Source organism: Leptosomus discolor, chromosome 1, assembly GCF_034619465.1.
Source record: "Leptosomus discolor isolate bLepDis1 chromosome 1, bLepDis1.hap2, whole genome shotgun sequence".
NCBI classification, from domain to species: domain Eukaryota; kingdom Metazoa; phylum Chordata; class Aves; order Leptosomiformes; family Leptosomidae; genus Leptosomus; species Leptosomus discolor.
Window position 1 is genome coordinate 65,723,335 of NC_141391.1, and position 27,022 is coordinate 65,750,356.

The 27,022-nt window shown below is 41.4% G+C and overlaps 1 protein-coding gene across 1 annotated transcript in view; it reads left to right on the forward strand.

Moving 5' to 3' along the window:
- The window catches only part of COL4A2 (collagen type IV alpha 2 chain), a 143,305-nt gene that overhangs the window by 19,405 nt on the left and 96,878 nt on the right, over positions 1-27,022 (forward strand). Inside the window, exon 3 of the mRNA XM_086482086.1 lies at positions 22,385-22,465. Within this exon, the coding sequence (XP_086338212.1) occupies positions 22,385-22,465 (81 nt within the window). The remainder of the gene's footprint in view (positions 1-22,384; positions 22,466-27,022) is intronic.

Genomic DNA, 27,022 nt, shown 5'->3' on the forward strand with positions numbered 1-27,022 from the left:
GTGACTATCCTCGGTAGTTAATTAAGAAGAACACCTCTGCAGGATAAATGCTTTTCATCGTAAAGGTCAGAGAGCCCCAGCCTTTCATTCTTAGTTTCCAGTTGGATGAGAGGCAATTTTTTTTCATATATATAGCAAGTGCTCCTAAAATCTGATACTGAAGACTGGGGAAGATCAAGGCTTGTTATAATTTCAAGGTATATGAGGCAATACTCTTGCTTCCCTGAACTCGGTCCAGCTTGTTTTCCTCCATCTTAGATTTTACTGAGACCACCAGAACACTCCTGCTCAGGGCAGGCAGTTATCTTTCATCATCACTAACGACGACAACTGAGTTCCTGGTGTCACAACACTGTTATTTATTTTCCCTGCTAGGGCTTCATCATGCTTTTAACCAACTCTAGTTAAAAACATCTGCTAGACAAATTCCTCTGGAAAATTCCATATACAGCAAGAATAGAGATAAGAGATAAGTTTAAAGCTACTTTGCATACTTCTGCTTAAGAAAAAGCATCAGTACAGAAGTTAGTCTATGTGGCTTTTTTTAATACAGTCAGAAGATTCAGAGTAGCAGTTAAATGATACTTCTTTTTTTTAAATGTGTTCCTTGAGATTTTCGGTTTCCTAATTCTGCTTTCTGCAAGTCATTACATTTTTCTCTCCAACACAGTCTTGCCATTACAACTACCTCATCTTTATGGTGGTTATACAGCATGAATATTCTGAATTATCTGCTGTATTGTTGTGGCTTTCCCATAGGCAGGTCTCAGGAGTAGCACTGATGAATATTTTCCCTTCATGGGCCAACACAAGTGAGGGAACTCTAGATCCCTAATACCAAAGCTCAGCCTGCAGACAGGCTGGTTGACCTCTGCTGCATGACTTGGGCTGCGTTAAGGAGACAAATGGTTGTGACTGTTGTTTTCCAGTCTAAATGGACATAACTTCTATTTTTTTCTACTGCAGTCTCCTGTGTGATTCCCAGACTATTTATTTTACAAAATAGCCATATAGCCATGCTATTTGAAAGTGGTACGTGTGCGCCGGCCGGAGCCAGCTCTGCTCCCTTTAGCTGCTATCTGCCCATAGGCAAAATCAGAAGTACCCCTTTCTACCCCCTAGCATGGACATACTGCAAAGAAGCCTGTAGCATATGTGGATGTGCTCCTCCAGCTGAGGATGATGGAGCTAAGGTGTTATGGGAGTGAGTGTATGTAACAGGAGGATGAAAGAAGTGATTGCACAGGTTTCAATTTGTGAATTCAAATTCGTTCGTGAATTCAAAGATAGATGCACACACTTGTGAAGCCAAGAGCTGTTGCCGTCATTCAAGCAAGTCTGGGAACCTCCCTATGTAATATTACTTTAACACTGGAGTTCAGTTTCTTTCAGTTCAGTGGCTCCTCTTTTTTTTTTTTTTTTTTTTAACTTGGGTGCGAGTCAGCTCCCTGTTTCTTAACTACAACTCTTTTTCTGTTTACCTGCTGACAGTTAGACATGTAAGAGAACAAGAATGATGGAGGGAACCATTCTTCTCATTATTTAGTTAGAAAACTGAGTCCCAGAAACCTTTCTGCAGTCTGTTTTTTCTAATTTTAGACTACGCTGAACTTACAGAGATGATATTTAGCTTTGCTGGTTTTGAGAAATGGAAGAAAATGGTGTTATGTCCCTACGTACCCCTTGTGTCTGCTTACATTTATCAAGCAAAGAATGACAAATATGCTAACTCGTTTTGTCATAACAAAGTAAGTGGTAATGGTGCTGTTCTCTAGTCCAGGCAACCCACATTTATTTGCTATTCAGCCACCCCGGAAAGTTCATTTTGCTGCCGGCTGCTCACCAAGGATCAGTCACAGAGATAACAGAGGCTTGGGAGCTCTCAGCAGTATTTGCTCATTTGCAAATGAAAAAGCAAGTGAAAAATGTTATTGTTTTCTGCACCAATAGCCAGGAACCTGCTCCACACGCTGCTAGGTACCTCTTGTTTTCATCACATGGTACGTGGTGCCGTGCCCTAAGGAAAGGGAGCAGCTGAGTGCTGGGAGAAAAAAAACTTCAGTGCAGGAAAGGATTTTAGTGACACAAGACAGAAGTCCTCCATGGGAAGGCTATAGCCTCAATGAGGTCAGATAGCAGAGTGATACCAAAACTGCCTTTCGTATTCCGTTGATGCTCCTCTGCTTTTGACTACCGATCTGCTGCAGAAGACTGTGCTACAGCAGTAGTGTCTGCAGGCTCCAGCTGTACTTGGAAGGCAGCTGGAACAGCCTTGCTGGTCTTCATGGCCTGCAGTCCTGTCAAACCACCTCCAAGCCTTATCAGATCTCCCCAGCAAAGCAGAGCTGGGCAAGCCTCCCTGAGGCGGAGGTGTCTCAGGGCATGGGCGCCTTGAGTCTGTATGGAGGCATGGAAAAGAAAGTTGCCTGACCTTTCTCTTACTACTGTTTTCCTGAAGGTGTGTGCTACTTTTAATCTAAAAGAAAGGAAGCCACGTTTCAAACGTATTTAGTAAATTTCATGGAAAAATATCTGGAAAACATTTTTTCGTACTCAAAAAGAATAATAACTCAAGTGATCTATCATTTCAATACTGAAGTTTTTCTGCACTTTGTATTTACATAGAAAATATGTTGCATTCATGTAACTTTTTCTGACCTGACTGCATAGAGCTAAAACATGCAGTCGGATTTGGGAGAACTTCTTTTTAATGAAGTTTAAATTTTTGTTTGAATAAAACAAAAATCAAAATTAACACCAGTATAAATAATCTTTCCCAACTTTGCCTTTGCCTTGCTTAAAGGCTTTTATGTGTTATGATGCTGTTGTTGCTGTCTGCTACCACACACAATTTATTTTTGCTATTTTTGAGCCCAGGGATCACCAAAAAAAACAGTAGCGGAAAGCATATAAATGCATTTTTAGGCACTATATTGAACTTTCAGTTTAAGATTTACTAGAAGCAGAGTAGTGAGCTGTTAAAAAACAGCATAATGAAAATTTTTGGGAGTACTGATCTTGATCAGCTTCTCAGATGGTACAGTTTGCAGCTAGAGTTATTTAGGTAGGATGGACATCTACCCTGCAGTGAGCAAATGCAAAGTACGCATCCTGAGCTCTGGGACTGAACTACGCCACAAAATACATACCATGGGTACTCCATTATGGAAACAGAGCTTCTTTAGGATGACATACTAACACAGTTTCAGCACTGCAAATTAGAAATAATACTTCTGAAGCTACTGTAGAAATGTAGGCAAGGAGGGTGCTTATATCGAAGCTGGAACATGATGTCCAGGCTGCAGTCGTGCGGCAAGGTGCACTGGGACGGTGGGGGTCAGTAGCAGTTCAGCTCATGGCCTGTTCACCTCCCATGGCATGTCAAGCACTCTTTGCCCAGTTTTTGAAGGCTGTCCGAGCAGCACCCTTACTCAGCTCTTGAGAAGTCCTGGAGTCAGAATGCAGATGGTATGAGAAACACTGCCAATGTCTTTCCTAGATGATAAATATTTTATTAGTGTGTTCTGCACTCGGAGGAACGGATAGTTCTGGCATTAGAGGCCAAAGAAGTTTTATTATGGGAAAGCTGAAAATTCTGCATGTATTCACAGCTAGCTCTCCAAAAAGAATAAATTCCTCTAGAATTTCAGTATTCACTGGAGTTTCTTTCCAAAAAGGAAAACAGAGAAATGATTTTTTAAAAAGCAACATACCTGAATTAATACTGAGAATAAATTAGCACAGTTCATGTGATCTCTTTCAAACCCAAAAACTCAACCAAAAACATGTAGTATCTAAGCATGTACTTGAATAATATTATTTTGGCATTTTATAGTTACAAGTAAGCTTATTATTACGAAGTAATGGACAGTGTTGCATTGCGCCATCTCGGATGCATCCTTTTAGTCACCTAGCTAAGTGTAAGGGTCTATTTAAGCAATCTGTAGCCAGGTCTGCAATCCAGCCATCTGTGGATTACATATATACGTTTTGCTGTCAAAGGCTTCTGTTACAGATAAAACCAGAAAGGCAAAGCCCGTGCTGTTCCCAATTTGTGTTTTTTGCATAGAGGTACTCCACTGGCAGCAATGTGGCTTGACAAGGTGATTGCAGTAGCAGCCTTCCTGGCTGAGCTATCCAAGTGATAAATTGCTCTTCATCGCATCCATCTGCGCATGAGATAGCGATGCTTCTAGATTTGAGACCTGCTCATCTGTGTTGTTCCTTTGAAGTCTGTATCTGCCCACATCATTCAGGTAGACTGATGTCTAACCCAACAGGGAATTCAACATGAGAGAAACCTCTCTGGCAAGAAGCAGTACAGATCAGAATCAATTTTAGCTCTCCTTACCAAAAAAAAAATCCCACCCTGCAGAGCCAAACAAACTGCACTAGTTTGAGCCTCCACCCAGAACTCTGGCAATCTCAATTACGCTCTCTTATTGAGCAGTACTTCCCTCCGCAGGAACAATGAATCAAACGAAAGGGCCTAAATAAATAAATCTTTACACTTCCCTGTTCTTTCTACCTCCCAGTTAATCATACGTCATTTTGGAAAACCCAAGTAATCCACAGCAGGAGGCAAAACTGCCATCACGGAGTACGTTCACAGCGTCAGACCGTCCTCCAGGAGCTGGGGGGTGACGGCTGCGGTGGCTTGCCGTTTCCTCACGGTCCCCCCCACCCTGCAGGAGCCGGGTGCCCAGGTCTCGCAGGGGGTGGGTGCCGTCTGCAGCCAAACCTGCTCCAGCCCTAATCCCTGCACGTGTTCTGCCACGCTGAGCTCTGCTACTGGTTTTGCCATTAGTCGTTGCTGCTGCTGCTAAGCTGTGCCTGCTGTGCTGGCAGCCAGCTTCCTGACTACTCCCTTCTCTGGTCTCTTCAGCTACCGTGCAGCCATCCCTGCAGTGTTTCTGGTCCTTTACAGAAAGTGCAGCAGTGCAGGGATCCACGCAGAGCCCCAGCCACACAGAACGGGCTCACTGAATTAAGTCTCCTTTCATTCCTAAAGGAAAAAAAGAAAGGAAGAAATAATCTGCTTGGAATCTTTTTCCCCACATAGACACATTTTTCCACTTCTTAGGACCAAAGCAGTTTATTGAGACTACTGTTTACTCCAGGGAGTTTTTTCCAAATGTGTTTGTGCATACTATTTTCTACACTTTTTAACTTACTTGTTTTCAAACAAAGGACCAAAATGCTAGAAAGTGAATATTTGATTAAGCCTGATACATCCTGAGGAAAAACTTCTTTACGTTAAGGGTGGCAGAGCACTGGAACAGGCTGCCCAGAGAGGTTGTGGAATCTTCTTCCCTGGAGATATTCAAAACCTGCCTGGATGCAGTCCTGTGTAACCTGCTCTAGGTGAACCTGCTTTAGCAGAGGCATTGGACTAGATGATCTCCAGAGTTCCCTTCCAACCCCAGCAGTTCTGTGATTCTGTGTGATTCTGTTGTTCCCTTCCGTCACTGGCAGATGCCAACAGATGTTCCTTCTCTAGGCTGTGGAGAAGAGTCGTTGTCCATGGGAGTTCTTGGGAAGTGGCTGCTCTTCAGACCATCTGCTTTCACAGGAGAAATTGGCTGAGTTTGTCCAAGCTCCTGTTGCTGCATGAGGAGTTTTGAGTTCTGAAATGCCTGGTTAGCACTTCCATGACGGAAGTTTCTTAAGTTACTGGTTTTTGTGTTCTCATGCCACACTCTTCTCAAGGTTATGCAAGGTCCAGAGGTGAGGAATTGCTACCAAACAGATCAAGTTTCTAGCCTGAAAAGAAGTTCTGAAATTACCACAGAAGGCCTGCTCATACACGATTTCTAGTACCCTTTTACAGAGCATCCAATAGTCCAGATAAGCTTCAGATAAGTACTCTCTGTTTTGGGTGCTTATCTTTAACTCCAGATCTTTTGAAGTTTGCCCGTCACGTATTTAAAGTCTGTGTCCTTGAGCTTCTTCTAAATGAGACAATTAACATCTCTTTGTGTCTTCTCAGAAAACCCATGTGCTCATTTATGATCCCCAGATGGAAAGCTAAATTAACCCTGCTGTCATTTGTTGAAGTATTACCAAATGACATTATTTATACTAGACTTAGCCATAAGTCTCTATTTCCAGGGGCGGTGTGTCCTAGAATAGTGCAAAAAGGATGTTTTTCTTTCCTTTCTGTCTTTGAGGCATGAATAACATAGATAGCTGCATCTTTTCTTTAGGATCTCAGAGGACAATCACTATTAAGAAGAAGTTTGCAGATTATTTCAGCCTGCAAACTTCTTAATAGTGAGGAAGTTTGCAGGCTGAAACAATGTAAAGATATTTATTTAAATGCCTTTTTCAAAAGTGTAAAGAACAGATAGCAGATCAAAGATCTCTTTTTCACCAAAAAAATTTTGTTTTTCTATCAGTGGAGGTTTTCTAGCTCATCATTACCTACGGCATTCTTGTCACCACGACCACCAACCATCCCACCCTTTTTCTGGTACGCGGACAGCAGTTCCCCTCAATGCTCTGAAGGTCTCTCTGCCTTTTCTCTGATTTCCTTCCTTCGAACTCTCCCTTCACATTTCAGTGATGTAAAACAGCCAAGATAAGAAATAGCTGTCTCTTCCCAGGAGGAGACTGGACGGATATGCAATTCAGAAGAACAATTCCTTTTTTCCTACTACCTTCCTGGGATAGGGGGTGGGGGTGCGGGGTGGGGGGAAGTGAGAAGTAAGTTAACCTCCCTTTTGCCAGCTGTGCCAGCTACTCCTAGCAAAATAGACACAGCAAAGCATGTCAGCACTGTACTGCTGTCCACCTGAACACAAAGAATTGTTAAAAAAAGATCAGGTAGGAAACAGGGGTGGCTAGTAACTTGGTTTTTTGATCGAAATACAAGACTCAACAATTGTTAGTATAATGCAGCCTGTTACTCTTTTAGCATCTGGCATAAACTGTGGTCTTCAGTCATGTAAGTCATGTTTCATCTAGGTCCCCTGTTGCTAGAAGAAGATGACAGGAGAGAGTTAGGGGTAATAGTCATATTTGTTGTGGTTTTATACAAAGCATAGCATACTGGAGTTTGGGTCTATAGGGGTTAAATAAGTAAATTTGTGTGGAGGACGAGGGTTTCTGCTATTGTGAGATTTTAAGAGTAGCTTTTTAGATTATTTTTATATTATAGCTGTGGCTTAATGAGGAAAACACAAGAACTAATGTTTTCTTAGTTACCTAAAGATAATAAAAAACGACAGAAGCAGAAAAAAATTTCTTACTTGCTATGGAATCCTAGCTCACATACAGTAGCAAGAATTCACCGCCAAGAATATCACACTTCATGATGGTCATGCAGTTCTCCAGTATGCGGCAGGTCAGTTTCCATGATTAAGGGATACAGTTGGATTGATACAGGCACAACTGAGTTCAAACCTACTGGCTATTTGAACTGGGAGATAGTTTTGGGGGATGAGTAAGAAGAAGCAGGACATCAGAAAGTGATAAGAATTGCTGGGAAATTTGTTACTATAAATAACCTTTTTCTTTCCGAGTAAATAGGAGAAGGGAGTTCCGTAAGGGGGCTTTATTATTACCATACCAAGGTCTTCAAGGATTGTTTTTGTCAAGTCCACATTCTTAGTATCTAGCCTAGCGGCATCAGTGGTGACCTACACTCCAAAATCTGTCCTGTGTATAATACAGACGCACAGGAACACCTATAGGAAGAAGCACTCTCCAGAGCTGCTAAAGCCATAGTGTTCTGCAGGAATCACTAATGCCACAAAATAAGGGTTAATGTTAGTGTGACTGTAATCTGCTTTAGGGAGTTCTCCGAATGATCTGGTGATCTAGGTGTTGTACAGAGAGGAGGAAAGAGCACGTGTATGCATAGGAAAGGTGATGTGCAGCAGTCAAAAAAGTCTGGGGAAACTGAAATATTATGCTTTGGTTATCAGAAATAAGAACTGCAGAATAGGTGCTCTGAATGGACTGTGTGAACAGCTGGTGCCGTGAAAACTGGGAGCTGTAGAGAAATGGTCCAACTGTGCTAAAAGATTGTACTTCAGCAGCAAAACGGAAATATGAACAAAGGTAGCAGCTGATCTGTGATCTCCTGATACTGAGAAGCAGTTGCCTGAGTGGAATCAGCTCATCAGAAGAAACAGAAAAGTAAGGAAAAAGAGCCAGAAGAAAAATTATTATACTTCACAGCTGGAAAATGAATAATGCTTGTGTGTGTGTAAATACACACTAAGGAAATAAAGAGGATGAGGTTTGTAGTAAATGCCTTCAAGACTTGTTTTAGCATCTTTCCAGTTGAGTTAAACGGGTTCCAGGATGTGATGACTAGGGAAACCTTGTTCTTACCTTTCAGAATACGAAAGGGAAGAGATTACAAAGCAAGCAAGATACACAGAGAGTGAGAATTTTCTGGGGACTGTTGCTCATCTCATTAGATGGAGAAATGAGGTTCTAGTTATGCAGCTTGCATAATCAGTGCATAAGCCCCTCAAATGCACACTTAGTGAGATCTATCTGTGAAAAACAGCTGTTGCTGACAAAGGGTGATAGGACTCGAAACCTCATTACTGATCCAGCATCTGTGTCAGTACTGTCACCATTTCATGAAAAAGACCTGCCTTTCAAAAATCAACTGGAATAATTTGTTAGAGGCTGGGAAAAAAAGAATACAGAAGGAAAGATGTAGTGAAGAGGCAGCAGTGAAGTTATTTTACTGTGCTTTCAGCAGTTCAAGCGTTGAGTGTCTTTTATAAAAGCAAATGGTGAGAGACAATTCTGCTAGTAGGGGAAACATTGCAGAGTTCTTCCAGAAACTTACTGCATTTGAGATCTATCCTGCTCACAAAATATGGCATAGGTACTGACTTTGCCATGATCAGGGTAAAGAAAGACAAGAACAAATACACAATTTTTCTGATATCTTCTGATGCCTGAAAATGAAGCTGTGGCTTTGTGTGGGAGAGCAAAGGGACCCTGGAGAACAGCCTTGACGGTGGTTGAGCCACACCAATCGTAATGATTCACTAGAGTCCTGATTCCTCAGTCTGTATGTGGAGAGCTGTTTTCCTCTACTAGGCTTTGAAGTTAAGCAGAGTCCTGCATCTTATGTCAGGTAAAAGCCACTGGGTTTTTATGTTTCAGAGCTTAGAGAGGCCTGACCACTGCCCTAATAAGGTGGTACCTACTCAAGATGTCAACAATCTCGTTACTGGTCTCTAATCTGAAGATCTGTTCCAAGGCATGAGATAATGATCTGTAAAGTTTCAGGGAGGCAAGCAAGGAGATAGAGCTTGGATTTTTTTTTTTTTTTTGAGCAATATTGTGACCCTTTAATAGGAACATTGAAGTCCCAGGTTATTTCCGCACCATTGCTGATAAAGTGTTTCTAAGATCCGTTCTTGGGCTTTGGGCTTCTGTCTCAAAATCAACATTTTGAGCCGACATCACCTTGACAACACCATGAGGTGCTTCATAGAAAGCTGCTTATGTCACAGCTGAATGCATACATGCAGTCTTCTGGTTGCCTCTGCTGGATTTCTAATTCAGAGTTATATTCTTCCTGAGTTAGGTGGGGTGTACAGCTTATACAGGAAACATGTTCTGAATAAAGTATTAGTTACCAGTTGCTAAGACCTTTGAGCTCAATGAGCACTGTGGGATCTGTTCTACCTCTTCTAAGAGTCAAGCCCATCTCATTTCTGATACCTTGAACTACAGGTGTATTCCTTACTTTATTCTTGTCTTTTTTCTACTCCTTACTGAGAAGGCATGAACATTTCCAGATTTTTGAAGATCTAATTGAAAAAAGACAAGCATATAATGAAAAAGGATGTGAAAGAGAGGCCAAATGACATCACTTAAGTCAGTTTGAAGAAGCTTGATATTTGGTTGTTTATAATCTCAGTATGTTAGTTGTTTGTACTGTGATAAGAGCATTTTTGTTGTGGAGACTGAGCCACAAGACTTATTGCAGCAATACAGACAGTGTTTGTCTGTTGGTTAGGGAAATGGACTGGAAGGCAGGAAGGTCTTGGGTCCTAAACCAAGCTGAACCAGTGACTCATCATGCGACTCTGGGAAAGAGCATTTAACTGAGTTCTGCAACATTGCAGAAATGAGCCCAGCTGCCGAACTGAACCAAAGCAGGTTGTAAGTCACAAGTCAGTGGTACATATGGGAAAGATGAGCCTTTTTTTCTTATTCTGGGTAAATGTAAGTTCTACATTATCCGCTCCCGAGCCAATGTTTCACAGTGTGTTCCTGTGTAGTCAAATGGATATTTTGAAGGAAATTGAAGCTCCCCTCTCAAAAAAAAAAAAAAACCTTCCCACCTTTCCTGTGAAATTTATATAGAAATGGGTATGAAGAATTAAAACGTCCAAAGAAGAATCTGGCTGTTATTTAATTTTTAGTATCCAGGAGAGCTTAATTTGGCCATTACAAGCTTCAGGTTTTGACATCTACAGATACAAATACATAAAATAAGCATTATATTGAGCTATAGATTTTATCTCCTGGGTAGATAAGTAACTAAAACAGCTTTTTGGTAGAACTGGGAATTGAAATGTATCATGTAAGTTTTATGAGCAGGTATTATAATGCTTATCCTGTTTGAATTTTTCAGGTGTTTCTTAGGCACATTGGGACATCTTATTTGCAAAATAAATAAATAAATAAAAAAGGAGCTTTTGCAAGTCCTTTGTTTTCTCTTATGGGAAAATACAGTAAGACATTTTACTAATCAAAGGTATATGGGTGAGAAAGGAGATGATCACTAATAGTTGACTATCAGTTTTTATATCCACAAGGAAGAGATCGATCTTTTTTCTGGACACCACCTTCTGTGTTTTAGACTACCTGCCTTGACCTATTGCAAATAGCAAAACTTTCACAGAGGTCTGCATGTAGTCCTGATATGTCAGATCCTCTAATATACCTTCTTTATCTGATACATCCCCTGTAACAACCTGCTTTACCAAAGGCTTTTACCAGTGGAAAAACTGATCAACTTGGAGCAGAGAGGAGAAAGCTCAGGGAGAAGGTTAAGTTTTGAAATCTAAGCTGAAAAGGGAAATGGGTCAGTAAGAAAGCTAGTTCTCATGGGCTTTTTCTTGAGTGAAATAGAAAGGAAATGGTGGGTGTTGCATCTGACCAAGCAGTTAGCAGTAAACACTTCCATCATCAAATGCAGTTCTTTTTCCAGTTTGCAAATATCTTATCCATTCTTCTTACTTTTAAGGAAATACCACTCCAGTCCTGAGAAGCATTTCTGAAAAATTGCACAGCTAATTTCCCGATTTAATATTTCCCGTACAGTCATTTGTCTAACAGCCAACTCAGTTTTCAGAGCCAGGGCTGTTACCCTGGACTAGACTTACCCATCAGCATGTATGATAAAAGCAGTGTCGGTCAATCTGTGACATCACTGATAAACCTGTGTGCATCCATTCCTTTCAAATCATGCTCTCAGTGTTATCTCCATACTTCCAGTTCTTGGTATATATTTCTAATTGCGATTTAGTAAATAGTTCTGCAGGAAGAACTTAAACTCAGCTCTCTTTCTTTCTCTACTATATTTGATTCTGCAGGCACAACAGGATTAAAAAAAGGCCATTAAAAACTATCACCAACCTCACCCCTCCCAAGGGGGAAAAAACCCAATCTTCCAGGATCTCTGAATGCCTAAGAACCAGGTCAGCAGATTGTGGATGTAAACAGCTGTTCTTCAGAGGAATCAATTTATAAGTGCAGTTCACACACAATCAAGCATTTTTAAGTGATTATAGAAAACATGAAAGTGGAATAAAATCTCAGTGGTTATGCTTACGTTTCAAGAAACCCTGGCACTGTTGCACTGCTCTGAACAAATGCAGACGATACAGCCATGCAAACAGCTGTATGGCTGGCTTCTATCAGTCCCTTCCCCATGAGCAGGGCTAGTGCAATTGCATTGCTGCTGATTCAAAAGCAAAAATCTTTCCTACATTGGCAAGTTAGTTTGTTCTTAGTGTAATAGGTGCAGATGAATTTTCAGAAATAGTGGATGCATAGCTGAAGTATAATTTAGCAACTTTTCAGGATTACCAATCACTAAGAATAATATGTTCTTAAGTAAGTTTCCTGAGTCTGCCAATTTACGTAGGTGAGTAAACTAGACAGGTCAAATAGCTGGCGTGGTTTATAAATAGACTAAAAAAAAATCTCCATATATAGAATAGCATCCAGACTTTCTATTGTTTGAAGCAAATGATATCATTATTTGGATGTCTTTCCAGAACTGAAAATGACTAGACTTCGGAAACTAAAAGTAGTTAAATATAGAAATTGCTACTTTAATGAGTGGATGCTGTGTTTCATTATTATGCTACTAGTATGTGAACAAATGCCTTTCTGTTCTTAGGGATGGGAAGGGGGATTTCATTCCAGTAATATAAGATATTGGACAAAAGCCAAATGCCGATTAAGGGATGACAGTGTCTTTACCCTTATTCCTTATGGAAAATATTTTTGATCCACTGTGCAGTGTGGCTGCACATTTGAGGTGGTAACACTGTCCACTAACTTATGCCTTGCATAAGCCTTTATGCTTCTGCAGAACAAATACAAAATGCACAGTGGTTTGCATAAATAATGTAATAGAACAAAAATTAGAAGAGAAGCAAACTTTCAGTGTAGTTTGTCATCACAGACTCCCGAACAAGTGATTATGTCTACTTTGCCAAGTCAGGGTGCTTTTTTCATCACTGATAACTAGAAAACACTTCTGACTCCTGCAATACTACTTTTTAAAACCACCTAACTAGCTTCTGTGGAGATACACTTAATTTCTAGGGATGGGGTGATGGGAATAAGGGCTCCTCTTAAGATGTCCCAGCACTCTTGTTCTAAAGACCACCATCCTTTTAGATGAGGAATGGCGTGTTGAATGCTAGATGAGAGTCTGTTGTCTCATAAGAAAAGATAATAGACTAAAATAATATGCATCTCTTAAAACGTACATTACAGAGATGGAATCAAGTTTAGCAAGATATCAAAACAAATTTTAACTTACTGACAGAGATTTTCCTTCAGCTAGTTCTGCATTTTCTACCTTTCTGTCAGATTTAGCTAAAAATTCCCATTTGAGCAAAGAGTTGGTTGATATGAAGTCACCTAAATTTAAGCATCTACATATTCACAAGGTGTCCGAATTCTCATTATAATCAGGGAAGCTAATGGATTTGCCTTAACTAATAGTAATAATTAATGTATGCACCTTTGCCTACCTTTATTACTATATTTTCCAGCTTCAAACTCTTAGTAGACTCCTATCTGTGGCGTTTTTTTCTGCAAGCAAACCTGCTTCTTAAGTTGGTAAAACTGAAAATGGAGTGCTCATGAGCAACACTTCTGTTGTCCTTCTGTAATCACTGTTGGCCGTAGGTGTCAGTTGATGACCATGTAGCATTTTCCTCTTTGTGAGATGTAAGATATTTGCAACCATGGCTGCACACTCTTCAAGGAGCTTAGTTCACCTGACCCGTCACCTCTGTCTTGCTAGCGCATGTTCAAGCCTTAGTTAATGATTAAGACAGAAATTGTCTTTCCTTTAAGCAACTAAGTCACCTGTCTCAAATAGAGAAGTGCCAGAGGACATTGTTCTTCCTCCTCTGCATGCAATTTTGTTCTAGGAAAAGCACTCTGCATCTTAACCCGCCTTCGTGCACATTCATGCAGAGACCTGTGGCTGCTTTTTAGGATTCTCTTTCCCATGGCATTACAGATTATTCAAAAATAAGCAGGAGTGATACATTTTTCTATACTGGTGACTAATTTTTGTTGTTTGACATTTTAAAATGTTTTAACTGGATTTTCCTGTCTTATATTCTAGTCACTTTCTTAGGATGACATATAACCATCTCTGTGAGGGAAAAAAAAAAGGCAAAACACAGCTGAATCCAGCTTCATTACCTGTAAAGTATGAGACCCCCATTCACTGACGTCTTGACAGAAAACTGTGCCATGGCATATGCTGCTTGCTCGGAAGTGTACTGTTTGCAAACAGCTTCATGTTGGGCAAGTGGGCAAGACCCCTGGACAGTTACTCAAATATCTGTACGGTGTATTTAGGCAGCTTTTAAGATTTACTCTCTGACAGAGCCTCTTAAAGACCTTACTTTTGCTTTTTTTAATGCCTGCTATATCACAGCAGCTCCTTCTAGATTCCATCTGGTTTGCTGGGTAAATATGTGTTTGGATGAAAGCCACAAAATTAGAAATGCTTTTATGAAAATGTGAAGGGTTAAGTTCACACTGTATCATGTCTGACTTCTGCAGTTGTTACAAGGCAGTGTCTGGAGGCTGCAACAAGAGAACTTTTTAATTTGGAGAGGGGATGGTAAATAGTACCTCAAATAAAGTGAACATGTGGAGCTGTGAAGTTTCACTTTGAAATGAAGCTATGCAGCCTTCAAATCAAGGCTACTTGCCAAAAAGTTCATATAATCAAGAGCCACAAGCCAGCCCATAAGAGGAAAGTCTTTTTAGCTTCACTTCTGAGAGGTATAGAATTCATGTTTCCCATTGCTGGCTTCAGGATACTTGCTGAAACACACTTGAGAAGACGAGTTTCCATCAGTTGGGGTCTTGTCAGCATCAGAGGCTTTGTATTCTCTTGCCCTTCCTTCCCTCACCCCAAACATCAAGCACGGGCCTCCCCGTCCCTGGGAGCAGTGCTGCTTTTGAGTACTCCTCCTCTGTTGACATTCCCAGGCCCATCAGGACCCAGAACCCAACCAATCTGCCTGCTTGCTTGGCAACCTGCCTTCCAGTTTTCTCTATACCTTCATTGTAAGAGGGAGGTGGCATGTGAAACTCCGTGCCAATTGATAATTCATAATTAGTTGCCACAAGCATTGCTATTCTCATTGCATTGGCAAGACTTCACTAGGCAGTTGTTAGGAGACCAGCTTTCTTAGTATGGCTGGTGGTAAGTCTTTCCGTGTTCCTCCTGGGACTGGTTTCCTCCTCCAGGGTTTTTTTCACTGAAGGATGTGTAAATACATGGCTCCCCCTACTTTTGGTGGGAAGCGTAAACATTCATATGATGCTGAGGTCACGCACTAGATTATTCCAGTTGCCATGCATCCAGTCTGGAAAAGGTTCTGGCTCCCATTCAAATATGAAAGAAAGAATTATTTCTTAGAGAAATAATTCTCAGAACAGTTGGAGAGAGGATCCACACCCACATCTTTTCCTTCCTCTCTGAATGTGCCAATTTATCTCTCCCTTTCCCTCGCCAATTAAGGTCTTCACAGTGGTCTTACTGTCCGGTGCACTAGTAGCTGCTGGATTGCAAGCAGGCGGTTTCAGATGGCTGGTTCCTTCTTTGGCATTGTAACTCTTAAAACTAACAGCGTTTTCCAGACCAAGCCTGATGCTGGGCAATCCAGGCCTCCCCCGCTGACAGCGTTCTCCCTACTTGTTTTAAATTGTTGTTTATACGTGTTTCTAGAGAAATAAGTTTGGCATCGAGGCAACAAATGTTTTTGACTCTTTAAGGAGTAAAATGCTGGTTTTGAGCAAATACAACTGTTCAGTCACGCTTGAAACTGTTGAAGTTCCTATCTGTCTGCTTCATCAACAGCAGGAGTACCCTGTTGTACTCCTACTTCATTTTTCTCTCCTTTCTTTCGAAAGAAGCAGAAAATTGATGTTTCTAAGTCAGGGCCTTATAAACCAAATTTGAAATTAATGTGAGTTTGAACAGCTGAAGGTCAAACATGGAAACAGAGGTCCGTACTGGAGGTGTGGGCCGGTCTGGTCTCCCTGGCGCTGACACGGAGGGCTGCCTCGCAGGCGTGCCAGGAATCCCCTCGGGACTTCCAGGCTGAAGTCTCACGTGAAGCATCCAAATGTGCTGCTCGCTGCCACGCTACAGAGGCATGCAGTATGTCAGCACCCCCAGTCGTAGTTCAGCTTTTCAGCAAGCTCCCAGAGCTTCTGAAACCTCTCTTGGTGAAACTTAGCCAGCTCAGAGGAGCTGCTGTGATTGATGGAGAGAACACAACTGCAACCTATAAAACTTTATCAAAGAAAATGTTGGTGCGCGGAGTCTTTTGATTCCAGGTTGCAATATTTTCATTACAATTTCCGTAATTTTTTTTGAGCTGTATGTAAGGAAATGGCTTATATTTCCTGGTCTTTCTGTACTCATAGAACTGTACTTTGAGGTCTGTCCTCTGGTTGCCTTTGTTCTTTGTCAGAATACCAGCCCTTGAAGTGAAGGTACTTGAATGGGCACACAGAGATAACAATTACACAAGCGTGGCCAAGATTAGTAATAAATAAATCATTAATGTGTGGAAAAGTTTAAAGAGAATGGTATATATGTTTCTGAGTTTTTTAAGCGTCTGGCTAAAGGAAACTGCATTTAAGTTGTCTTTTGTTGACTGAAGATGTATAAGTACAGAAGAAATACTGTTTGGGGACAACAAAAATTATAAGAAAGCAAGAGGGCAAAAAATGATTTTGTGTTGGGACACCCACATTTTCTGCTTGCTATTTCACATACATAAAAATGAGAAGGTATTTACACTAGGCAAATATACAAGCTTTCCAAACATAGATGGCAGTTACATGTTTTCTCTTGCTTGTGTTTAAGTAGTGTTCACATTCCTTGAACCATCAATCTTATATTCATTCCAGCACAGTGACCCAAGAATATTAAAAGAAGAGTTGGAAAAGCCCTTCTTCTGCCTTTCTGTGTATTGCTTTCCTCATTCCCTTTCTCCATCCATTCCAGCCTAGTTCGCAGCCTGCTGATTAAAGCTTTCCCAGGTGCATGTTTGATTTTCTCCATCATAGAACTGCAATTAGGTCTCCCATTTTCTAAAAGACTGTGAGGACTGCTGTGCTATTGTGTGCAATGAATGGGGCAGAGTAAAGCTGCTCCCACTCAGTCTTCTGAGTGGGAGCAGACCCCATCATCTTCTTCAGCTCTGTTTTAAAAATAAAGGAGCTGTAAGCCCATTTTCCAGTAGATCAGGCTTTGTGAGCTGGACATACTCATATGGCCCCTGTGGAGATATCTAAGGTGGTAAATAAAAGAGAGCAGAAAGTGAATTGTAGATATTAATCTGTTCTGGACTGCTCTGTCCTGGTCTTTGCAAGGTAAGTCTGCTCTAGAGAAGCCTAGCTTTGAACACTGTGGACCTAAGCGGATCTGTGCCACTTGCCCACAGAGCTGGGGGTCTGTCTCCAGCCCTTCATGTGTGGTAGTTTCTGCCTGGTTTTCAGATCCCAGAGCAAGTCAGCTGGAATCCACATGGTTGGGGCAGCACATACTTGTACGTGTGGCCAGAAGTGAAACTGCCCTCCTGACAGCAGGAGGAGGGGATGGACAGGATGTTTTGGTGCCTCCAGGATGACGTGGAAGCTTTGTAGAGGGGTCTTACTCTGCAAATCCAACTCTTCCCCTTTAGATTGGAGATGTCAGATGTAACTTACGATGTTTGCTGATTAAAGAACCTAATAATACTTTAATTGGCACTGTAACACACTGCTGTTATTATTAGTCTTAATTCACAACTACATCACTTCAAGAAACATTGAACTACAATTCTATTGCGTATTGTTAGTATTAGTATTCATAAAAAATTACTATAAAGAAATCTTGTAAATCCCACAAAAGGGCTGTTGTGTTGCAATTCTGTTGGCTTTCCTCCTGCAATTGGTATTCAGGTATAAGCCTATCTTTCCTTATAAGTTTATTCTTCTTACTCCACCATCCCACAGCAATTCTTTCAAGGATGAGCCTGGTGGAGAGACCTGTGGACTCTCCCAAGGGGGCTCCTGGTGGGCTTGTGCCTGCAGGTCAGCATCATTGCTGCCTGAAGGTGTCCCTGCTCTTGCTCTTAGCATATCCTCACCATCTTCATTCTTCACCTAATTGGATGCCCTATTCCTCTTCCTTTATTTTCCACCTTTTTACCACCCTTGCACCTCCTTTTCTCTGCCTATATTCCTCGCAAACGAACAGCCTGCTCCTAGTTACTTTTTCCTCATTGGTCCAAATTTTGTTATACTCAAAAACTGGTGTTTCTGACACTATTACCTAGACAATTTTGGCTCAATATGGTATTACCACTAGAGTTGGCTAAATGAGACAGCCTTGCCTGCAAAGGCTGCCTTCTGACCTTGTGATTCATGTTGGTTACATTTCATTTATGTTACATATTTTTGGGCAGAATTATCATACTTCAGCCTTGACTCCCCAACCTAATTCTAGTTAAGCAATACCTCACCTTATGCAGTGAGCTTGCATACCAGTGCAACAGTATAACCCATTTTGTGTTTATCTTGTGTTTGTTTTGTGTTGTGTCTGCTCTTAAATAGTTTTCCTCACACACAGTGTTCCCATCAGAGGCCATAGCTAGCTTTGAGGATGAGATCTGGACACTTACTGTAGAATTCACCTCACCTGAAGCTGGACATCTGCACTGTAGACACGTCTCAACCAGTTACCCTAGGGTACCTTTCTAGTCCCCTCACCCGTCCAGCGTGAGATTTAGCTCAGATACCTGAAATAGATCTGTTGAGATTCTGTGATAGTCTACAGTAGTAGCCAGATGTTGTGCCTGTATTGCAGAAATCTCAAATTAGATTATATAAAGCCAGTTTATAGGCTTTGCCTAGACTCTGGACTTTTTAGAGATAGTGGAATTTGGGATCATCCAAAACATGAGCAAGACCTGGAATTGAAGGTTTTCTCAGCAGACAAATTCAGAACTGGGGGCTATTGCTAGTCTTTGCTTGCACAAATCCTAGAATACCACTCTGCTGCAAACACACTTTTCACCATTTAACTGCATATTGAGCAAATCGGGAGATTCATCTCCCTGTCCTTAGACTCCTACATGAGGTGGATGTCTGTATGCAAGCTAGTTACCTCCCCCCGCCTTTACGGTTAAGAGAAAGCAGTAGGCGCTTTCTAGGAGAGATGCAGTTGATCAGTTTAGGTGCCAGTGTCAGGATGGGGTGAGTTGTATCCTAGGACTCACTGTTCTGCCCACTGACCAAAAAGGTAGTCCATGCACCTGTCTCAGATCAAAACAACTACAGTGGGTTCTCAACATTGGTGTCATGTTCCCAGAAATCTCTTTTCCTCAGGACATAAGTACCACGTAGTTGTGGTACTTTAAAACTGCATTGTCCGTCACTAAATTTTAAACTGGGCTTTTTGCATTCTAATTATTGACTCATGCATGCCCATTTGATTTCCCTTCAACTCCATTGTATGCCCATTGTATGCCCAAGTTTTACAAGGATCCTGAACAGATTTATTTTTTAAAATTAACAAACTTTTAAGCCATAATGTTTTATACTGTAACTTCCCAGTAGTGTCAGATTAAATGACAGTGCAATGATCTGCCTTCAAGAAATAATAAACATTCATAGATAATAAAGTAGAAAATGCTACATGTGACTAAAAGCTCCCAGAGTCATCCCACTATCAGTCAAAAAGTGAAGAAGTAAAAAAGTAAAAATAAGGCAATAAGGAAAGCCCGAGTATAATCCAGAAGAGGTGTATTAATGCTGGTCTCAAATGTTTTCCCATTATGTTCCCTACCTTTGGACAATCTTCCAGATTTTTCTTTTCATTATCTGAAGAATCTATGTGCATAAAAGGACATAAAATGAGAAAAATAAATTAAAAAAAAAAGCTTCCTAAAATTGTGGAAGAAAACAATTGTGTCCCCACATTAGCTGCTGGTATTGTTACAGCATGCAAATTAAAATGTTGGATGGTGGATAGTACACAAACAATAGACCTTGAACTTCTCCCAGTTGAAATAAGCATTAGCAACCTCCTTTTTTTTTTTTTTTTTTTTGCAAGCACACAAATATCTTGCCATAGTTCTGATTCATACTCTATTTTCTGCTTAGCAACAGTTTACCAAATTTAGAGTCACTCTCCTAATTAAGAAGAAAATAAACGTATTGTTCTCCTTGTTGTTTTCTCAGTAGGCATAATTGAAAAATCACATGATAAAATGTATCTGTCAGTCTGTTGCTGTTAGGCTGGGAAATACTGTTATTTACAGCTCCAACCAAAACAGAACTCTAAAAGTTCAGAATTTATTCTTAGTAATGGCAGCACTGCTTAGCACACTGCTCCTTAATGAAGACCTGCATCCTGAAGAGGAGTGTGTGCACACAGGCTGTACATCTTCATGGCATCCATAAAAATGAATAGAACTATTCTTAATTTCTGAAAAGGAATTGAGGAGGAAACTCTATGAAATGAAGGATCCTGAGAAAGAGGTGCACATTTCAGCTGCAAATAGGTTAACAAGAAAATGGAGATAGTGAGTTTGTGACCATCCAGAGTGAGTTTGTGACCATCCAGATATTTAACTAAATAATGGACCAACCTGAGCAAGCTGCTGGAGTTTATAAAACTGTCTTGGCTTATTATTTCCTCTAAACGTAAAGCAGAGTTCATAACATGACATAGAACACTGTTACGTCCATGAAATAATTTCCTGAATCAAACACCTAACCTTTAAATAGCTCGAGGCATGGTTTCGGTTCTGTGGACCTCTTCTATCAGTATGAATAAGCCTGCTTGTTTCATTAAATGTGAAAATTAAGTATAAAGCTGAAACAAAAGTATTTTAATATGTGACAATAGTTAAGGCACAGACATGAACCCTCTCATGACAAGCATAAGAACTGGTTTGGGGAACTTTGTATTACTGCTTGTCATAAGATTGAGAGCCTGTTGTACAAGTATTACCAAAGGAGGACTTAGGCAATGCCTGGTACCTGCTCTGTACCTTTTATTCATTTGGCTCCCAGGGAGGAATCCAAAGCCTGGAGCTGTGTTTTCAGGTTCTGGGTAGTGTAACGGCAGAAGTGGACACCTAAGAAATGTGACCCAACAGCCCCAGGTTGAGTAGGGAATTGCTTAGGGCTGCGTGAAAAATGCTAAGCATGGCAGTGTTGGTCCCTTTCTGTGTTTTAACTCCTTGAGTCAGGGCTAGAGGCAGGAATGGCAGCATCACTGCCTATTTAAGCAACAGCATAGCAGTCAGAGCGCCCGTCTTTTTTGAGGGGCTTGCTTATACCCCTGTCATCTCCCTTCCAAGTGATGATGTGGTCAAGCTATGAAGGAGGCAGGAAGGGTGAAGGGACCGTTTGTCCCTGCTGCAGCACAACAAAGGATTCAGCGTTCTTTTAGCCAGGAGGAGGGCAAGCGACATGGAGCCTGACTCTGCACCCTACAGCTGGGGTGCCTTGAGGTTTTATCTAAGGAGCAGTGCATGTGAAAATGAGCAGCCACCCTGAATGAGGGGCTGTGGCTCCAAGACATCCTTCCTATAGCCACTAGACTTCAGTCCTTTTCTCTTTTTCTTCTGGCTTTATTAATTATTCACTGGGGGGCAAACCAGGTTCAGAAATAGCAGTGAGAAATCCCTTCCTCTTTTCCCAGGTTACTTACTAGGCTGCTGGGGCGTTTTCAGGGGTTCAAAACACTGGGCTTAAGTGGGCCACAGGCTGGTCTTCACAGTATTCCTAATTATGAAGTTACAGTTATACAAGTCACACCACACCATACACAGTATCTCTGCTGTTCAGGTTTCTGACCAAGAGTGGCTGTGGCCGCTGCATTTCGTGCAGGCGGTGTGTGCTCGGTGTAATAGGAGCTGGCCTGCCTGTTGAAGTCCATCCAAGGATTTGCATGGAGTGTTGCATATTTTGTGATACATACATTTGCGGCCCAGGCCAAGATGATTCTGGACAAGCAGGAGAGGTGTAACTGCATCATTTGCTTCATCTAGGTCTGACTTGTAGGTCACAGTGGTTGGTTGCTAGCAAGTTTTAAGTGCCTCCAGAATAGGCAGCCATTGAAAAGGAGAGGGCAGGAGTTTGGCTTGTGATTTTGAACATGATACCTATGTCTTCCTTTATGTCCACTCGTAAATATTTTTAAATGTAGCAACAATTTAGAGCACGCATAGAAGGATGTGCTTCATTGTGACCTAGGAGTTAGTCGATGTCCCTGAAGAATCCAAGCAGCTGCACTTCTGTGATACGATATCTGTTGCATGTGTCAAAAAGATGTGTGAGATACTGCTCAGTGTGGAGCTGCAATGTTTTGAAAATGTGGAGGGAAATTAATAGAGTAGCATTATATTTCTTGATGCTGATCTCCATGAACTGAGAAGCCACTCACGGCTGCTTCTAAGCATAGATTAAAGAGGTTTCAACTGCAAGTCACGTAGCTGATCCTGGTCTTTGCTTGGGCAAGTTCCCAGCAAGTCTGCTAATCAAAGCTTATTGTGCTGTGCCAGGTATTGTAGCTGATACATTTTAACTTTTGTTTTATGTGTGTTCTGGTTTGCAGGGTGGAAAGACTTACACAGGACCATGTGGAGGCAGAGACTGCAGTGGAGGATGTCAGTGTTTCCCTGAAAAAGGAAGCCGTGTAAGTAACATTTTTTCCTGTAAAACACTCTTGATGGTACCAATTCAACACTGTTTGCTATAGGTGGACTTGCATCAGACTGCTAAGAGTATTCAAACAGTTATTCTTTTTTAGGAAAAAGTTATTTTTGTTTCATCTTACTTTCTCAAGAGCCTGTAGCTTTGAAGAAATACTTTTTTTATGAAATATAGCAGGTTCTTCTCTCAAAGATCGGGGCCAAGGGACCTGACAGCCATGACAAGCTGATCAGATCAGAATTTTAGGCATGCTATATGCTAGAGCATCATTGGATTATGTGACAGTGCTAAATGAATATGGGCAAAATGACTCAGTAATGTTCTTGAAGTCTTTCTAGCAAAATGGTATCTGATGAAAAGATATCCCATACGTGTGAATTCCGTTAAAGCAAAAGGGAAGCAGGCCTGCAAAACCTGAAATCCCTGCCGGAAGGGAACTGCTTGGGACTTCTGGCATTAGGTTGTTGCTGATAGTCTGCTCTTTGTTTTGGGGAATAGTGAGGAATGAGGCAGAGGAAGGGAGATAGGGTGGAGGGGATTAGCCACCTGCCACAAAGAGCTCCAAGAAATAGGGCAGTTCCTATCCTGTATGGCTTGGAGCCCTGGCTGGCAGGCTCCTTCTGTACAGCTTGGTCTTCTGCAGCTGAGACAGTGACTCAGCCTTTTCCATCCACCCATCTCTAAGAATAGGTCAGGCAAGAAATGTGGTGGCAGGTCATATGCTTGCTCTGCTATCACGAACCTCATAAGGTTTTTTAGTTCTTTGCCTTCCCTCCATGCAGCAGGCCATCAGCTCCCGTTCCCATCGCATTCCTCAAGCTTGACTCCACGTCTGAGCAGAGAAAGAGGTGGTAGGAAAGTCACAGTGTAGGTGGGAGACAAGGAACACACTTGTTTACAGCAGAAGTCCCGATGTCTCCATGGCAGTCAGATGATCCTTGGGTTACCATGCCATGAGGACTGTAATGGTTTTATACTCCCATCCCCTGACCATGATCTGCTGATGGTCTGCTTTCCATTACAATAATCTAATGACAAACTGGTGAAGCTGAGGACAAACAAGCCCTCCCCAGAGACACAGCTTCTGGTGGGGCTCCCTCCAGCTGTAGCTGCCTTACCCTCATTGTCCAGCACATGAAGTTTGGTGAGTGCCTCCTGCCACTTCCCTCCAAGAGCACTGAAAGTCCAAAACTGATGCTTTCAGTGTCTTTTTTTTTTTTTTGGTTCTAAAAGCAAAGCATGGATGTAATTGTTCTCCACTAGAGTTTGTGAAAATATCTGTTGCAAAACTACCAACTTTTGTGACTGAAGTATTTTTTGTGTTCCTTACTGACTGAATAACCTTTAATTTCAAGTTGCCAAGTCTGCAAGACAAAAGAGGTAGCTAAGCAAAAGTAACTGCATAGGTTAGAAAAGCTGAAAAAGTTAAATTACCAGACTAGAGAACCAGTCAGGTGCCACTGACAAGAAGCTTCCTGTGAGTTGCTTAGTGTCTAGATTGGGAGGTGGGGGCAGATTTTATGTTCTTGCTCATCATTCTCACTATTTGATTTATCTCATGGAAGTAAGTAACCCCAGTAACTAATCACACTGGCCTCCCTTTAAATAGACAGGAAAAGAGAGGAAAAGAGGTTGTTTAAAACATGAATTATATTTTGCTTCTTGTGGTTAATTGTGCATGATGTGAAGGAGTATGGGGGAAAGTGATTTAAAGAATTTTGTAACATTCAAAAATTGAATTTTAACTCTCTGAAATGATACACCTCACTCTGACTCAGCATACACTGCGTGTATTTTGTGTCTGCTGGTCTCTTCAGATGTCACAACCTCTGTTAAACATCTGGTTTAAGGAACAAGATTGGCCTTTAGAGACTAGTCAGATTTGGCGTAGCTTCTGGTCTCATGCTAATTCTCAATGGGAATATTTATTTTCACAAAACCTCTGTATAATCTGGCACGACACACATTTTCTGTTCGAGGTGACTCATTACATGCACAATAGACATATTGCGTGTTTGCACTTGTAAGAGTGCCTGAAGCAGTGTGTCAGAGCCTGCTTCTGCAGTGACTCAATCTCGAGACTACAGAGCTGTCACTTGCAAGGCATCTGGGACTCGGGTGGGAACAGCGCTGCAAGGGTCTGCAGCCAGCTGTCAGCCCTACCATCCCCTGAAAAGTCACCAGTTCATGACAGGTCTCCCACAACCAGGCAAACAGAAGCACTGTCTTTGGATTGCTGCTACTGAATGTATATCAGAAGCTGCTGAATGAAGTAGATTCATTGGAGTCATATATACAATTGCGAACTATGAAAGTAGAAAAGGTCTGAAGAAATGCCGACTTTTTGTTTTTATGCGCTTCTACTTCATTTTTTGCCATTGCTTCAGTTACAGTCTTAAGGTACAGCATTTAAATGAAGATGCTTCTCTTTATTTGCTGTCTTAATCCAATGGCTTTTGTTTTTAAAAAAGTGTTTTCTGCAAAATGTGCCCACTGATATCTTCTGGGGGCTCTGTGCTAGAAGCAGAGAGGCACTGTCTGTCTAGATGTATGAGGATTCAATCAGGCTTTGGTGATTTATGACAAGTCTCCAGATGCAGGACAGCTGGAAGCCCTGTGCTTCTGTCTACACTGCTTTTGGTTCGGGACTGGTAAGGTTAGGCACAAACACACAGGAAAGTTGAACTGTGTTTCATACGGGCAGTTTCTAGGGACAAAGGGCCACCTAGCACAAACCAGTGCATGTACCTAGCAGGCCTGCTGGGAAGAGCTATGTAGGTTTAGTTTTCCCTCCACTCTTTTTTGGCTGGGCTTGGCCCTGCAGCTTTCCCTGAGCTCAAGACACAGCTCAACGAAATCTAATGGGGATAGGAAGATGAAACAGCAGAAGCTTCATGTGCCTGCTGTGATGGCGGGGGAGCTACTGCAGCAGGGCAAAGGCAGCAGCTAACTTACAACCTCCTGCCTCTCATGAGAGCTGCTCACGGGAACGTGAAGACACGTGCAAAAGGCACTTTCTGCCTCATTCCCAGGTCTAATTCAAACATTCAGAGAATCACAGGACATTGCTGGTAACCATGTTTGCAATTCACAGCAAATGCCAAGCTGTTGCTTGGAGAAGTTTTCTAAAGGAATGTCTTTCTTGGGCCACACGTGATCTGCTTGAAGTTCCTACCTCCTGTCTCACTTTCGAGTTCACATCTTTGGAGGAAAAAGAGTAAAGGGAACTTCTTCCATAAGCCAGGCTTTTTCTAGTGTCTAATGACACTCTAATCTTAGTTCTTCTTCACTGAAGCCTAGTTATATTACTTTAAACCGAGGTGCAAATACGCAGTTTATCTAACTGTACCTCATGACTGATAAGGTCGTTGGAGCTGGGGCTGCAGGAGCCAAGACCAGGGACCAGCCTCACCCTCATCTCCCCTTCTCACAGCTGGCAAAAAACTCAGCTGAGTTCCAGAGAGAATCAAAGCTCCTGCAGGAGAGTCCAAATCCGCACAAAAAGAAGGCATAGTATATGCCTTAGTGGAGAGCACAGGGTGAAAAGGGACAGGAAAGACAACAGACTCATTTTCTCCCTAAGATGAGACAGGCTCATCTTCTTATTTTCTCCTAAGACAACTTCTCCTAAGTTGTTCTCCTAAGACAAGACTCATCTTGTCCCTAAGCTATATGTGGAAAAAATACTGTAAGGAGTACCCAGGGAAAAGAGAAAAGGGAGGCACTGATACAGTATTGAAATTCTGTTTTGAATGAAACCGAAACCCTGGACATAAGGAGAAAAAAAAAAAAAAAAAAGTGAAAAACTTCTGGTTTCTTTCTTTTTCCTCTAGATTTTTATTGCAACTCCTAAAATTTTGAGATTTATAGTTCTTTGCAGACCATATATTGGTCAGAGTACAATATATGCACCTTTAAAATCTGTTAAACATTAATGCACTTATGTAGGAAACAACAACTCCTTTTAGTACAATGGCCAGCTGTCTGACTTACTGAAGTTCATAATCAGCCTTCACTTCATAATCAACCTAGAAGGCTTTGTAGAAAGTGGAAGTGAGTAGAAATCTTTTTGATCTTTCTATAGAGTGAGAAAATGCACTCTATTGAAATCTCACTTTGTACTTTCTATCTGAGTCAAGCGTCTAACTGTGCTCAAGCCATTTAGCCATTGTTTTTGCCAGGGGCTGGAATAATGGAAACGGTGAAATGAAAAGACAGCTTCATGTCCCCCTATAAAGGCCACTTTTTGGGAATGCCTAAACATTCCTTTTTAACTAAGACTGACATGAGGGTTCATTGTAACTCCTTTACAGATATCTGTTGTATTGCTTTCGCTAATGCAATGGCCAAGGGTAAGCTATTACCAGTTCACCTATAATCACTTCCATCTGCTTTTGGGTGCTATACAGTTGTGAATCTCATGTCTGATCTTTACTTGCAAGTATTCACTACACCAGTTTAAATCTTGATACATGGACTAGATGTAGCAGACATTTTTATTCATCATTAAAAAAAATCATCAAAATACAACACTTAAATA